This window comes from Cornus florida, unplaced genomic scaffold, assembly GCF_030987335.1.
Source record: "Cornus florida cultivar Cherokee Brave unplaced genomic scaffold, ASM3098733v1 CherokeeBrave_3.0.0_Hap2_Chr11, whole genome shotgun sequence".
In the NCBI taxonomy this organism is placed as follows: Eukaryota; Viridiplantae; Streptophyta; class Magnoliopsida; order Cornales; family Cornaceae; genus Cornus; species Cornus florida.
In genome coordinates, this window is record NW_026775581.1 from 99,380,682 (window position 1) to 99,397,680 (window position 16,999).

General features: G+C 38.7%; 1 protein-coding gene across 1 annotated transcript in view; it reads right to left on the reverse strand.

Annotated features, from left to right (window-relative positions):
• Positions 1-16,999, reverse strand: part of LOC132282960 (uncharacterized) — a 49,263-nt gene that overhangs the window by 1,025 nt on the left and 31,239 nt on the right. Inside the window, exons 11-14 of the mRNA XM_059784809.1 lie at positions 16,092-16,169; positions 14,213-14,251; positions 6,574-6,656; positions 1,060-1,132 (exon numbers count right to left, since the gene is read on the reverse strand). Of these exons, the coding sequence (XP_059640792.1) occupies positions 1,060-1,132; positions 6,574-6,656; positions 14,213-14,251; positions 16,092-16,169 (273 nt within the window). The remainder of the gene's footprint in view (positions 1-1,059; positions 1,133-6,573; positions 6,657-14,212; positions 14,252-16,091; positions 16,170-16,999) is intronic.

The following is a 16,999-nucleotide window of genomic DNA, read 5'->3' on the forward strand; positions in this document are numbered from 1 at the left end:
ATTCTCTAATATTACCAATTCTAAACGTTCTCAAAAAACTCCTGTATGCTATTAGATTAAGAAATGTAATTTTCTAGACATATACATGTGTCATATATTCGGTATGTACAAATCTTCATCAAATTATCAGTTCAGCACCCACGAAGGGGGAAAAAAACATAAGGTCAGTTTTTGTGAACTCCTCTGCTATCATATTCTCCTTTATCCACACTTTGTACTATATGTGCTTCCATAAATTCTAAATTTGTTAAAAAAATTTCGTCCAGTTATGTAAGCAAACCTACATAATTTAACACTCCATTTCATTTTATATTTAAAATTTCAAATATTTTTAAACAAGGCATGATTTTTTTTAAGGTTTAGGTTTCAATAAAATCTTTTAGTTCAGAAAATGACACTTCAAAGTGTTAAGAGGATGAATGCACTTTGTATCAGATGTTACTACAATTCTTTAAGGGGTGAATGCAATTTTGGATTGAATGTAGAGCTCTTCTAGAAGGAAAAAAAAAAACAGAACATGAAACTCCTGCCATTGCGGGTTCTGTGGAAGTCAAATGTACACGGCCTTACCTCCACATGCGATGTAGAGCTCTCCTAGTACTTATTTACATATAGATGATGTTTATAAAGGATTGTACACTGATACACCAAATGGAATGATATTTATAGAAACAAAAACATTTTATCCGACATTCGTGAAATATAAACTATATTCTCTAACACACAACAATATGTTTGCACAAGATTGTGTTATTAAAGGACCTGCAATTTGCACATGTGATACAGATTATGCCAAATCAGCAAGGCATTTGTGAACCCAAGGAAAAAAGCCTGGCTAGCAGGCCTCCTTATGCCAATCAGACAGGCATCCATAGATGGCATATGTAGAGAGTTTTTGCAGAAATTAAACTTTCAAACAAAATTAAATTTTTTTTTCTTCTGATAAGGACACTTTCAAACAAAGTTAAATAACGACAGTGACATACATGCATATCATAATAATAATAATAATAATACAAATAACAACTACTACTAAGATGGCATACGAAATATACGCACCGTACGAATCTCACCACCAAGACCAATTTCTCCAATGAATGCCACATTATTTGGAATAGCAAATTCCAAGCTACTGGTGGACACAAGAAGTTTTGTTAATTTAAAACAGAAACTAGTACATACAGCAACAGGGAAAGATGAAAGAGAAAACAGTTGAACTAGTTGCAACAATTAGGGCTGCAACTTGCACAGGTCAAACCTGACTCAACATGACTGCCGCCTGTTGGGCAAGTTCTGGCTGAAACTTTCTAGGGTTGGCTTGAGTTAAAAATCCCAACCTGACCTAAGGTTGTGTTGGGTGTAAATTGATGGCTATGGTAACCCATCAAAACCAAGAGCTAAATTAATCAAATGGAAATTTGATCACATGCAATTCAAGCCAATCATAACTATGAATGACATGTTCTTATTTAGTTGGTTAGAATAATTTAAAGCTGAGAAAATTACTTTCCAAGTTCCAAATTTTTTATTTTTTATTTTTTTTATAGGTAAAAATGTATAAAAGCACTCAAAAGGGGAGCGTATCCCAAGAGAACACACAAGGCCAAATAGGGCTTCTAATTCTAGGAGCCCAAAAAATTGACCATCTCCTCTAAAGATCTATAATATCTCTCCCTATAACCCAACAAAAAATAGTAGAAATAATAGAGAACTTAAGCATAGAAATAGGATTCTCCTTTCCTTCGAAAGATCTCTTATTCCTCTCAGGCCAAATACACCACCAAACACACAAAGGCATAACCTTCCAAACATCCTGGACTTGGGCCCCCACTATACAATCTCTCCAAGCCTTAATAAACCCTTTGGAGGATTTGGGCATGACCCACAGAACTTCAAACAAACCAAGCATCAAATCCCAACAATCTCTAACAAACCAACTCACATGATTCTACGCCTTCTCAGTGTCCAATTTGCAAAGAACACCAAGAACCCCACTATATAATCTGGAATCCACACATTCGCTAGCTATAAGGGCTGAGTCCAAAATCTGACGACCTCCAACAAAAGCATTTTGAGAGTCAGAAATAACCCCATCCAAAACTCTCCTAAATCTCGCTGCAAGAACCTTGGCAATTAGCTTGTAAATGCATCCCACCAAACTGATAGGGAGAAAATCCCGAACATCCAACGCCCCCCCTATCTTCGGAATGAGAGCAATGAAAGTGGCGTTCAGACTCTTCTCAAAACAACCCTGACCATAGAAGGTGTGAAAGGTACCCATCACCTCCCCTCTAACCACCTCCCAACTCTCCTGAAGGAATCTCATGGAAAAGCCATGAAGACCTGGAGCTTTATCCCCATTACAACTCTTCAAAGCGGTCAAGATATCCTCTTTAGAAAACGGCTCCTCTAACCCAGAACACTCCTCATTAGAAATAGAGTCAAATTGAAGCCCTCCAAGCAAAGGTCTCCAACCAGAGGTTTCTTTGAACAGCTTCGAGTAGAAATCAGCAATACCCTTACAAACCTCCTCCTCCTTACAAAACAACACCCCTTCCACCCGGATCCTCCGAATATGATTGCCCCTTCTGTGAGCATTGGCAAGTCTATGAAAGAAATTCATGTTTCTGTCACCCTCCTTGAGCCACAACGCTCTAGACTTTTGCCTTCACGAGATCTCCTCCATGATAGCAATTTCAGTAAACTCAGCCTGGCATTCCACCCTCCTACTCCTCAGGGACTCCATGAGGTCGCCTTATCCCTCCAAACAATCAATCTCAACAATCTTAGACAAAGCTCGATTCTTCCTCCGTTCCAAGTTCCCAAAGACCTCTTTGTTCCATATCTTATGTCTACCTTCAAAAAATGTAATTTTCCTGCAAGGGCATGACTTGAAGTGCCAACCACCCCATAACCCTCCCACCACGCCCGGACCTTGTCAAGAAATCCCTCTGCACGAAGTCACATATTCTCGAATCTGAAAGGGGATCTTCTACTTCGCAGTCCTCCATAATCCAACACCAACAGGATATGGTCAGCTATAGGACACGCCAAAGCAGCCTGAAAAACATCAGAAAACTTCTCCTCCCAATCTTCAGAAATGAGGAATATGTCCAACCGAGAAAAAGTAGGAGGAGAACAGCCATTGGACCAAGTAAAAAACCCTTCCTCCAAGGGCAAATCAATCAACCGAAAGTCATCAATGAAACCTGAGAAAAGCTCCATATCCAAAGTCTACCTACCCCCGTCGATCTCTCAAAGGGAAAGCGGACGACAACATTGAAGTACCCTCCAACACACCACGGCAACAACCATCTCCTATTGGCTGCCCTCAGCTCTTCCCAAAATAAATGACGCAAATTGTCGTCTGTAGGACCATAAACACCATAAAAGACACAATGGAAACCATCCTCTAACAAAGAGAGAGCACATGACATTGAGAAATTCCAAACCTGAGAGTCCACTTTAGAAACCCATCTACTATCCCACATAACAAGGACGCCTCCCGAGGAGCCTATACCATCCAAAGCCAACCACTCCACACATCTCCCACTCTAAAGGCTTCTAACAATCAAATCCGACATCGTGGTGATCTTGGTTTCCTGCAAACACACCACATGACAACCCCACTTCCGGACAACTGACTTCACCGCTTTCCTTTTATCCGGGTCATTGAGACCCCAAACATTCCATGATAAGATTCGTAGCTTCATAGGGAAACAATTGAGTTTCCTTTTCCTATTCTCTTCCCTCTACCCCTCTCCCTTAACCCCCTATTCCTCCTTTCATAAGCAACATAAGAAATGGGAATTTGCTCCTCCCTCTCACCTTTCTCTGAAGGAAATCTTACCCTACTTCCCCACATCATCGTTGTGCTAAAAATTGAGAACATCATGAAACATACCCTTTGCCTCACCCATCTTTCCTTCAGAAGTCACTCCCAATAGAGCACCCACCTCCACACGCTTATCCCTCATCCAAGCCTCCTCCATGCCTTCAACTCCCTCAATAGCAACACCTCCCACACACTCCCCCTTCGGTCCCACAGCAATCAACGGATCAAGCAAACCTTCATCCGGCTCAACTTCTTCCCACAGAACAATTCCCATCACCCCATCCAGAGAAGAACCCGAAAACCCATCCTAATCATCAAGAACAGAAGAAGAAAGTGAACTGCCAGCCATCGGAGTCCCAAACTCCACATCCGACACATCACCCTTTAGCACCAGACTATCAATTGAAGGGAGATGAAGCCCTTTCAAGGCCAAGTGTAGTCGAAGTTCATTAATCAAAACAATAGCAACATCATCATTAAGATTGATCTGAAAATCTTGCCCCACACAGACAGTGACAACCTTACAATTCTCATTAAGAGGAAGAATCTGAGAGGACCCCAAATTGTTACTAGGACATCCCACATGAAACTCATCTACATTCTCCTCATCAACACCCAGCTTTGTATCAATCTTAAAAACCGGTGACAATCTTCTGTACACAGAAGTCAAGACTCCCTTCTCCACCCCCGAAAACCGCCTCGACACCCCACAAGGAGTAGAGGATCAGAAAGAAAATGTCCAGTCTTAGAATTAGACTTACTCGGATCGTAGTCGGATTGTTTACGCAATACTCATTTTTGCTTGTCCTTATGAGTCCACCTTCTTCTAACTGTTGGTAGCTGAATCTTCTTGGTTCTCAGACGGTGCCCCTGCGAATGAACTTTTGCACGCCGAACAACTCTATGATCTGAACTGGGTAAAAGAGAAGAATGGGGCAGATCAAGATGTGTGCCCAAAGGCCCAAAACGGTTACACAAAGCAGGCCCAAAGAAACCAGAGCCCAAAGAGTGATCCAAAGGCTTAATAATTTGTAAATTGTTCGCATTGGGCTCACTAGGAAAAGAGAGAGTGGGACGGGCTTGCCGGTTTGGCCCCTAAACATTAAAAATCAAATGCATGACTTGTATCAATCGGCCCACAAGATAATGGGTTAAACATGCTCTCAACTACAGGCCAAAAACTGGCCCTAACTCATGCCCCATACCACAACCCAACTTTGAAGACTGGACCAGCACGCGCTGAATGGTTTGAGAATACATGGGTAGCAATTGTATCCCATCTTGAGCGGGATGTAAAACTGAGCCAACCATGTGTGTGGCTGCCCCTTCTTCCCCACTCACGCGCTGATGGCGCGTGGAAAACACCTTTGCGTCTTCTCCGATCTCACCACATCTCTAACGGATGAGATCCAAAACCACTGAGACCTCCTCTCTGTTTCTCTGGAACACCTGCGTGCCGGCCAAGATCCCACGAAGACGCAACACCCATCCTTCTCTGAGTGAACAAACGTTTGAAGCATGCAGTGTTTTGGATCCACAACGAACCCCTCCTTTCTTTCCATTTATGAAAATCAATTACCCCATTGGAGCCCTTAGAGAGCATACTCAGCCATTTATCCTCCCTTAGCAAGTGAGATCCATCTTCTCCTTCCAAACTGTTGGTCGTCGGAACAAGCTTGAGATGGGTTTCTTCCCACACAGCTACTTTATAGCAGAATCGGTCGTCATGTATGAAAATCACCGGAGGACAAGCGCGACCATCCGAAACAGTGATGTGAAGCCTCTCTGCATCAATGGATTCATCTGCGTCCACCCAAATAAAACCAACACAGAGATCCCTGACCGTCACAAAGAGGGCATGACACCAGAGGTGAAGAGGAAGACCATACAACGTCACTCTCTTCAGCCCTTGCTCTTTCAAAACCTCATAACAGCCCACCATAAAACTCTATGAATCAATTCGTAGCGTAGCCCTCCCCCAATCATGGCGTCCCTCCTTAAGAACCCGAGCTGCCTCCGCCGAAGAAGGGAGGTGAAAGAGAAGCAGCGAATCCAGTAATGGCGACACCACCACGTCAAAGGAAACCTTCTAGACTCGAGATGCCCAAACTGTGATTTGTGCCCAATCTCCAACTTCCTTATCAAATTTGCCCACCAGGAAAGACCGAAGGTCCTCCTTTCTCCTTCCAACCGAATCATCATCCACAAAAATCGAAGGGCCTCTGTAAGTGTTGGAAGAATTAACAGTCCCACCCTAAAAAATACGCGTTAACCGAGCCACATCCAAGAAAGATTGCATAATTATGTAACTTCGTAAACAAGCTCTCAAAAGTTGATCTATAAACCTCGTTAACCACAAGGACACAACAAACTCAATTGTGTAAAAAATCCAACATTCAACTCATTCACTATAAACTCGCAAATTCAAGCTCGGGATGAAAACCTTGAGCTTTAGGTAGGATTTAGCTTGGCAGCAGCCTCTTTGGGTAATAATATTTGGCTTGATTTGACCTTCTAGTTAAGCCAACCCATCTCAGTCCAACCAACCAAGGTTTCAGATCCCAATAAATTTTATACAACAAGCCTGACAAACTAGTCGTGTGTGAAACATACAGAACAATGATACAATAATACATGGAAAAAAAATGTCAATACTTATTCCAAGCACATAGATAATAGTTGTGAGTTGCAACTAGTTGAAGAGGAGATCAACGTAAATTGTACAATAGAAGACATGCCTGCTGCATATTGCGGCTGCTATAGCAAGATCCCCAGCAGTATCTGTCAGGGTCACCCCACTAACAATATTTAAAAAGACACCCTATAACCAAAGGAAACAGAACAATTAAATAAAAATGAACATGGACATTTGATCAGAATAATAAAATAACAACCAGGACAATCACTTAGGCCGTTCAAATGAACAAGACGAAGAGAACATATGCTAAATTTTGAGTTTTGTTCCTCAAATTGTCAAAATAAAAGCACTTAAAACTGCAGAATTAGTCAAATTCTTTATTTATTATTATTTTTTTGTTGAAGCAATAAAGTTGAACATAAAAGGAATCTCAATTTTCTATTGTTCCAACAGAAATATAGAGTCTAATAGCTTCAGGCTGAAACCTATTTCAACTCACATACTGATTATTAATTTTCTTCTTTAGGCCCTCTCATGTTTCTAACTACACAAATCTAACTTTTAAAACTATCAGTATCTAAAACAATAGATCAATCCATTTCCTCAGACCAGAAATGCACACTGATTATATTTCTAACTTCACTTTGTATTTTTATAAGGCCCACAAGAGGAAGGAAAAAATGGAAGGAAAGGGAGGTGGCTGAAAAAGTTTTCTCGGATTGGTAGGAAGGATAAAAGAAAAGGAAGAAAAAAATGGACATAGGGGTAAGTCCTTTCAGGCCACCAAAATCAATCCGTCGTAAAGTGGCCATAATAAATGGTGGGTAATAATGTAATTAGTCAGAGTTTGTGACCTACTTGTAATACTCAAATACTTGTATATATATATATATTTCTGTAGGGTTCTCTGTATTGAGAGAATACCCCCAATATTATGTCTCTTTCTCGGCAATTCTCTCTCTCTCAACATGGTATTAGAGCCAGATCCTAACTCTATGCCGTCAATAATTGTTTGTCTCCACTGATCGTTCGCCTCCTTCAAAGAGAGTCTCTGTCAGCGTGTGGCAGCCATTGTTGGCATATCATGTGTGTGTTTTTGTATCATACGATCTTGCATCAACGATAGTTGTTGATTACAGGTATTTGTCTTGGTTAACATCATCGATCTTCCTTGTCGCCTTCGTTGTTCATCGTTGCTGTGTGTAAAGGATCTGGTTAACCCAATTCAGCTAGATTCAAACAGGGTTAAGTCCAACCAGTATAGTCCAATCTGACTAATAAACATGGTTTTCAGATTAGTCCAGGTAGCTTTTTCCAGCGAGTCTGACCCATTGGAGACTGATTCCGTCTACTGTATTGGTATTTCTTGCTCTGTTACCTACTCCACTTCAACTTCTACTGTTTTGTTTATTCTTCCAGCAAACTACTGGACATGGCAGATTCCAATGAAAAATTAAATGATCATGTTGGGATACAAATTACTACTGTTAAACTTATTAATACCAATAACTTGATGCTCAGGCAGTGAAAAATATTCTTAGGAGCTAGAAGTAAATTCAAGTTTATCTGGATGACCCTCCACCGAAAACCGATAAAGGGCTTGATGATTGGGATACTGGAAATTACATGGTTATGTCATGGCAATGGAATAACAAGGAACCTTCAATTGCAGCCAATTTATGTTTGTTAATATTGCCAAGGAAATTTGGGATGCAGTTTGTGAGAATTATTCTATCAACAAAAATGTTTCTCGCATTTACTCTGTGTGAGAAAATGTGCCTTTATCGCCAGTCAGGTAAAAGCATAGGTGAATATTACCGTGCTTTCAAAGGACTGTTGGATGAGTTGAATTAGTACCACCCAGTGAGGAATTTTATGTATCTAGTTTGGAGATTAGTATCTAATCTCCAAACTATTCGTAACCAAATTCTTGCTAGTGATGGAGGACTTCCATCTCTGGGTAATGTGTATGCTCGTTTACTTAGAGTTGTTGAATCGTCATCATCTTCTAAATCAGTTGGAAGAGAAAATTCTGCTATGTTGACCTCATTTGGTAGTCAAAATTCAACAAGGGGTCGTGGTACTTCTAGTGGTAACCAAAACTATGGAGGAAATACGGCTAGTACTCGAGGACATGGTGGTTGTGATCATGGTCGTGGAAGACGTGGTTGTGGCCGTGGAGAAGCCTGTCATTGTGGATATTGCCAAGGCACCAATCATAACATTGATGCTTGTTGGGAATTATATGCAAAACAAGCTTGGGAAAATCAGATGTCTTCTGACAATGTTTTTTCTCATCCTGAAGTTGGGAAAGACCATCCAGTTTCCAGTGATTCCAACTCCCAGCCCAGTTCCTGTACTAATAACACTATCACGCTTTCTCGTAAGGAGTCGAGTGCCCTAGTCAAGAAGGCACAACATCAACCTACTAATGATGTTGCAACATTTGCCCATTCAGGTAATATTGCATGTTTTTCAGATTTACAGTGTTCATCCTCCCCATGAGTCATTGACTCGGGGGCATCTGTACTGGTAAGGATTCTTTGTTTACTACATTACACGAGTCTAATTCTACATCCATTGTTATTCTGGCATTTTCCCTTTAATTTGCTATCTGTCAGTCAAATGACTCGTTCGCTTAATTGTTCAGTGACTTTTTATCCTTCCTATTGTGTCTTTTAGGACCTCAAAATGAAAAAGACGATTGGTGGTGGTCATGAACGGAATGGTCTTTACTAGTTGGATTGTGGTTCTACTACCTATGGTGTAGCTCTCCACACAAAAGTATCTGCCCAATAGTGGCATTATCGACTTGGTCATCCATCTTTGAAGTATTTCAAGGCTGCATTACCTTTTCTTGAGTCAGTGTCTCATTTAGAATGTGAAGCTTGTCACCTAGGCAGGCATCACCGAGTTTCGTTTGCTTCTAGAGTCGACAATCGTCGATCTGCCCCTTTTGAGTTGGTGCATACCAACAGTTGGGGCCCTACCCATCATAAAAGTGTATTGGGTTTTTCATATTTTGTTATTTTTGTTGATGACGATTCAAGGATGACTTAGTTATTTTTAATGAAAGATCGTTCTAAACTCCTGTCAATTTTTTAATCATTTTCTAAAGAAATTGAAGTTAATTTTGGCTGGATTATTCGCACTTTGCAATCTGATAATGCTATTAGAATATATTGAAGGAGTTACTTAATATTTTTGTGATACGGATACCCATAGTTGTTGAAGGCTCAAGACGCACAAAAGCGCAAATGTCTCCTGGAGCCTGAGGCGCAAGGCGAGGTGCGCGCCTGACTGAAGTAAGGCGCACGTTGAAAAAAAAAAAAAAAAAAAAAAACCCACCCAATAAAATATTAAAGATGTAATAGTGTATGTAAAGATGTAAAAGTCAACTAAATGAATTACTTAAGTTAAATATTCAACATAAAGATTGCAAAACCAAGTAAATCAAGTACTTGAGTTCAACAGTGAATAATCAAACATATTAAAACTAAAACAAACAAACATAAACATCATATATGGATTGCATAACATGTTCACACATTTATATACACACACTTACTACTTGCATATACTATATGAGATTTATCTACTATATGAGATGTAATATATATGCATATATGGACTGCATGATACCATATACCAATTGATATGTATACTACAATTTATTCCAGTAGCACAGAATTGTATACTACAATTTATTCCAGCAGCACAGATTATAAATAAATAAATAAAAGAAGAGGCTAAACTCTGAAGAGCAGAAGCACAGAGAGCCGAGAAGAAGAATAGAAAAAAAAAAATACCATTGAAAGACACCATTACATTGGACAAAGATGTTTGGACTGACACTAAGGGGATCCATTACGTTGGACTAACCCAAGGATCCATTACTGATTTTTAATTAATTGTGTCCCAGAATCAAATTTTAATATAAGAAAATATTGTTGAAATTTGCGCGAGCCTTTGAGATTTTATAGAGAAAAAGAAGAAGAAAATAAGAAAAAAACTGGAGAAAGAAAAAATAAAAAAATAAAAATAAAAAGAAGAAGACAAAAAAAAAAAAAAAACAAATCTGCCAGGACTCAGGAGAGAGCCGAGACTCGAGAGAAGAAGAAGAAGAAAAGAAGAAAAAAGAAAAAGAAAAAGAAGAATAAAACTAGAGGAAAAAAAAATAAAAAAATAAATAAAAATAAATAAAAAGAAGAAAAAAAATAAAAATAAATGATATAAATCTGGCAAGAAAGAACCGAGAGTCCGAGAGTCGAGAGAAGAAAAGAAGAAAAAAAAAAATCTGACAGATCCTGCAGATCCGAGAAGAGGAGGAGAGAAGAAGAGAAGAAGGAGAGAATAAGGAGAACTTACCTGCTGAGTGTTTGCCGATGGCGCAACGCAGATCCGAGAGTCCGAGTGAGCACTGTATTGCCTTCGTTGCCTCTGTCTTCTTCTTTCCTTTGCTTCTCTTTTTTTTTTTTTGTTTTTTTATTTTGCAAGGCTTTCGACTTTGAGCTTTCTACTATATTAAGTAATAAAATAATAGAATACAATAATATAACAATACACACTTACACGGAGTCACAGACAATAAACAAACAAAAAAAAAATAGCGAAAAAAAGTAAAAAAACCACAGTTTCATGCAGGCGCGCCTTTATAGCGCTTGTAACTTGGCACATGCCTCTCTTAACACAGACGCCTTAAGTGTACCCAAGGCGCAAACATGGCGCTTGGAGGCGCCTTGCGCCTCAGGCGGGCTAGGCGCCTCTAGGCACCCGCCTCCGGCGCCTTTAACAACTATGCAAATACCCATGGTATTCTTCATCAAACATCTTGTTCTAATACCCCCTCAACAAAATGTGGTTGCAGAACAAAAAAATAGACATTGTTGGTTGTTTACGGTCTGAGGAAACATGATCAAACCGTAAACAACCAACAATGTCTCCTCAGACCATTTCCCTTCATACACATGTTTAAAACATGTAGATGTAGATAGAAGAATCAACAATGATTCCTCAAACCGTTCCCTTCATGCCTATGTTTAAACAAAGTCTCCTCAGACCATTCCCTTCATGCATATGTTTAAACAATGTAGGTGAAAGAATCAACAATGTCTCCTCGGACAATAAAAAAGAAACAATTATGTCTCCTCAGACCATTTCTGAATAGGTGGTGTCAAACTCGCAATGCCCTCAATGAGGTTGGACCACCCTGCCTACTTGACACCCCCCGGATGGGCGATGTCACCTTAAACCATTCCCGAATGGGTGGTGCCGAACTCACAATGCCCTCATTGCAGTCAGACCACCTGGCTTTGATATCAAGAAGAAATATAAAAGGAAGAAAAATGAGAGAATTGTGTAAAGGTTTGAATACGATAAATCACTCATTCACAACTTTAGTATATATAGATAAAAAGAGCACATGCTCATATTACAAGAAAGGAAATTAAATCAAATCTAAATCAAATCACATCACATTCTTTTGCATATTCTATGTCATGATTCGTGGCTATCAAATCTCTGCTAATATGGTAAGTCATTCCATAAATTGTGGCTATCTGCTAACATCATCCTATTGAAAAATTTCCTTTGCTTATTTATCTCCCTGTTTCCCGTCATTTGTCTGTGCTTTGTCTTCGGTTTCAATTCCCCAATCTTATCTTCAAGCATTGTCCTCACCTAGTTGGAAACATGCAATGATGGAGGAAATGGGAGCTCTTCAGCAAAATGATACACGGGACTTAAAACTCATTTACCTCCAGGAAAGCAAACAGTTCGTTGTCAATGGGTATATGCCATCAAATATCATCCCGATGGTACAATTGAAAGGCTAAAGGCTCGCTTGGTAGTGAAAGGATATACTCGGACATATGGGGTCAATTATTTTGAAACATTTTCTCCCGTTGTTTGCCTTACTTCTATTCGTTTTCTTTTATCAGTTGCAACTATTCAGAATTGGCCCCTTTATCAGCTAGATATCAAAAATGCATTTTTACATGGAGACCTTCAAGAAGAAGTTTACATGGAGCAACCACCTGGATTTATTCCTCAGGGGGAGTCACATTTGGTGTTTCCACTAAAAAAAAGCTATATATGGGTTAAAACAGTCTCCAAGGGCATGGTTTGGTAAATTTAGTGTTGTGGTGAGTAAATATGGATTAAAGAGAACTACATCAGATCATTCAGTTTTTGCGAGACATTGCAAGAATGGTACCATCATCCTAGCAGTCTATTTAGATGATATTGTTGTGACAGGGAATGATAAATGTGGTACTGATGACCTAGAGGAATATTTGAGCAAGCATTTTCATATGAAAGACTTGGGCCGATTGAGATATGTTTTGGGGATAGAGGAAGCAACATCTCAGAAAGGAATTTGCATATCCCAAAGAAAGTACGTATGTGATTTATTAAGCGAGACAGGGATGCTAGGAGCAAAACGTACTGATACTCCCATGGATTCAAGTATAAAGTTTCATCCAGATGAGGGAAATCTTCTTAATAATCCAGGTAGATATGGAAGACTTGTTGGCCAATTAATATATTTGACCGTGACAGGACCAGACATAACCTTTGTTGTAGGGGTGGTAAGTAAATTTATGCAGCAACCTAGACAACCTCATTTGGATGTAGTATATCGTATTTTAAGATACTTAAAAGGAGCTCCTGGTAAAGGACTTGTCTTTAAGTCCTCTAAAAGGATGGATATTGTTGTATTCACTGATGCTAATTTGGCAGGAAGCCAAGTGGATAGGAGGCCTATATCTGGATATTGCACATTTGTGGGAGGTAATTTGGTATCATGGAAAAGTAAAAAGTAAAATGTCGTGGTTAGATCGAGTGCCGAGGAGTATAGAGCAATGGCTCATACAGCTTGTGAAATGATGTGGGTAAAATCTCTTTCACGAGAGATACTTATAAAAAAAAAAAAAAATCTCTTTCACGAGAGATGGGTTTTTCCAACGACAAGACCATGAGAAGGATTTGTGATAATCAGGCAGCTATGCATATTGCTAGTAATCCAGTATTTCATGAGAAAACTAAACATATAGAGGTAGATTGTCACTTTGTGAGAGACTTGGTGTTGAGTAAAAGGATAGGTACAACATATGTGAGATCCAAATACCATTTAGGAGATGAATTTACCAAGGCATTGGGAAGTCTCAATAACCATAATTATGAAACAAGCTGGGAATGATAGATATCTATGCTCCAGCTTGAGGGGTAGTATTGGGTAATAACGTAATTAGTCATAGAGTTTGGGGTCTACTAGTAAATATATATATATATATATATATATATATATATATATATATAATAAAAATCTATAGGGTTCTCTGTATTGAGAGAATACCCCCAATATTACGTCACTTTCTCTGCAATTCTCTCTCTCTCACTCAACAATACAAGAAGCAAGTATATAATGGCAAACTTGGGGAAGTAAACTTCTTTTAGAGTTTTTTCCTTCAAATATCATCCTTGTCTTAATATGTAAGGAATCTACAAATATAATGGCAAAGCAAGTATATAGTGGTGTATCTTTCGCTACCTCCCTTTCTTGCTCAACCAAACAGACAACTAAAAATGGTTTTCTTTCCCTCCCTTTACCTTCCCATCCATCCTACTTTACCTTCCTCTCAAATTTCCATATTTCTTAAAATATGAAGCATTATATGAAATAGAAAAAGAGAACAAAGGAGACTATATTTGAAAACAGTAGCAAGTGAAATTTCAATTACATTCTCCTGGAGCTTTAGACCAGCTTGCTTCGTAAGAACCTACAAGTTAAGACATAAAACAGTCAGTTCAAAACATATTCAATGAATATTCTAGCATGCCCCTAAGAAAGTATATAGTACACTTTAATCATTCAGATCTACACTTGTGTTTGAGATAACAGAAAGACAAGCTGGAAAAGCAATATAACTAAGTGAATTATATACAGTTTCTATTGTTAACAGAACTCAAGAAATGAAAAAACGAACTTTTAAGATTTATATATTATGCTGTTAAGATCGTACACAAAAGAGAAGATCCAGTTAAGTAGAAATTTTAGTTTAATCAGGTTCCAAATAATAAAAACAACAATAAAATAATGATAGATTAAAAATTTCTTATGATTTTCCCACCTTTTTCCAATGAATTAAAAGAGAATTAAGGTTTTTGTCTAAGGAACATAATTATCCTAGAAAATTAAAAGCTGTGCAAACAAATGCCAGTCAAGAAAAAGTTGACTTCTAGGAAGCATGGACACACCTAAAAGGGCCAAAAAAACCGTGTTGGACAAGCCAAAAAACGTGTCTGTTTTTTTTTATTTTTTTTCTTTCTTGAATATTTGGACACGGCACGGACACAGTTTGACACACCATGGATACATGTCCAACACGCGTATCCCATTCTTGAGATTTTAATTTTTTTAAGGTATTCTGGGAGATTTTTAAGAAAGTTTTAGAAAGAAAGTTGGGTTGAAGAACTATCAGTTACGATGGTCATTACATAATTACTTAAAAGTTGTTTTATAAAACAATTTTATAACAAAACAATTTATGCTTATGTTTTAGTTCAAAGGTTCAAACTCTAGCACGATCATCTTTGAATCTCTCTTGTTCTCCCACCAACCAAGCTTTGCTGCACCAACCAAGCTTTGCTGCTTGTGGATGGTCTCCCCCCCTCTTTTCTCTCTTCTTCTTCGTCACAAGTCCTAGATACTTCTTTTTTCCCATTCACAACAAAATTGTTTTGCGTCGCTATTTCTTTTTTCCTCTTGTTTCCATGAACTTTTTCCTAACAAAATCCTAATCCTCTTTGTTTATTTGTTTTTATTTTTTTTCTCTTTCTTAACCTTCTTTCTATCATTTTTTTTTTTTTTTTTTTTTTCATTATTAGGTTGATAAAAAATAATATTACTCTTAATTTCTTAAACAACAACATATATTTATTATTCGCCGTGTCCGTGTCCTGAGCTTTGTCACGACACAAATCCATAGGATCCAAGTCATGAACGGATATGGATATAACCTGGACTCTTACAGTCTTACTCAAGTCCGTCCCGGAAACAATGGGTGATTTGGACCCTATTCGTGGTTAAAGCCTTAAAGGCATGGTTAACACTTCAATTTGGTCTCATTAGGTACTAAACTAGACATTGGATTGCCATGGAATTTGCCTGGGTGAGCCCAAACCATCAAGGCAAGGTTGAGCCAAATCGGCCGGCTGATAGGACTTTTTTAGGATTTGTCGTGTCACCGTGTGAGTGTCGTGTTGTATCCGTTTCCGTGCTTCTTAGGTTGACTTCAAGCATTATATTCATATTCAGGAGTATGTCAATTTATTGGACAAAAAAAATAATGAAAACTGTATATACAAGGATGCAAGTTTCATTAACAATCAATGGTCAAGTGAAAAATCTAGGACCAAAGTGGTCTTAATATCAAATCATGGCATGTATCAAATAACTTGGGTCCAGTACATCTTGGGTCAGTATGATCTTCCCCTCTTGTATCCGTCATTACATTCACTATATCCTTAAAACTAGCAATGTTCAATACACCACGCATCCCAACAAAGTGAGACAATAAGTATGTGTGAAGTGCTAATGAAAAACAGAACAATACTCACTGCAATAATCATGTCTGCTTTGCTTCTTTGAATCCCGTTTACTTGCCTCATAACTGAACCAGCAGCTACACATAATGCCTACATAATATTAATGCATGTCAATTAAACATGAATTTTTTTTTTTTTTTGGGGGGGGGGGGGGGGGGGGGGGGGGGGGGGAATAAGAGGAGGTGTCATGCAAGAAAGAGCCATGGAAAATGCTTAACATAGCTGCTAACAAATGAAAAAGGCTGCTTGGGCTCCAACACAAACTATAAGGCTGACTTGGCTATGCAATTCTATAAGAACACTTTAGCTCTACAGAAAGAGTTGACCACATTCATTGATTCAAAATAAAATATTGTCGCGCCTCTGGCCATCAATGAAAGGCCCACCAATTCGCTTGGTTTCTGCTATGTGCAATTCTGATATACCAAAACAGACCAAGTAAACCAAAAAACATCATTTTACAACTTGTGTTACATGGACCCTCCTATTCCCCAGAGAGTACCCATGTGTACACAACACAACACGAGAATGGGTATAGGATATGTACCTAATTAGGAAGTTCTGGTCCTCTAGATGTGATCATGAAAGAAGAAGAAAAAAAGCTCAAATTAAATAACAGACAAAGGTTTCCTACTTTTCATATTGATGTAGGACAGAATTCTGAACAATTCGATAAGCAGTTTGACAAATCCGTTTTCAACCCGCGAGGAGCGGTTTTTGGGTGGAACTAACTTTTGAGAAAAACACACTAGCTTTAGCTTGTGGACCATGCCGGTTTTTGGTTGAAAACCTTCGTTTAGGGCTCTGAAATCGCGTTTTATTACGTTATAGGAGGGCTGTTGATTATTTTGGGATTTTTGTTCAAGGCCTAAATGAAGTCGGATTGAACTCATATTTTGTCGGATTTCTAGGAAATAAAT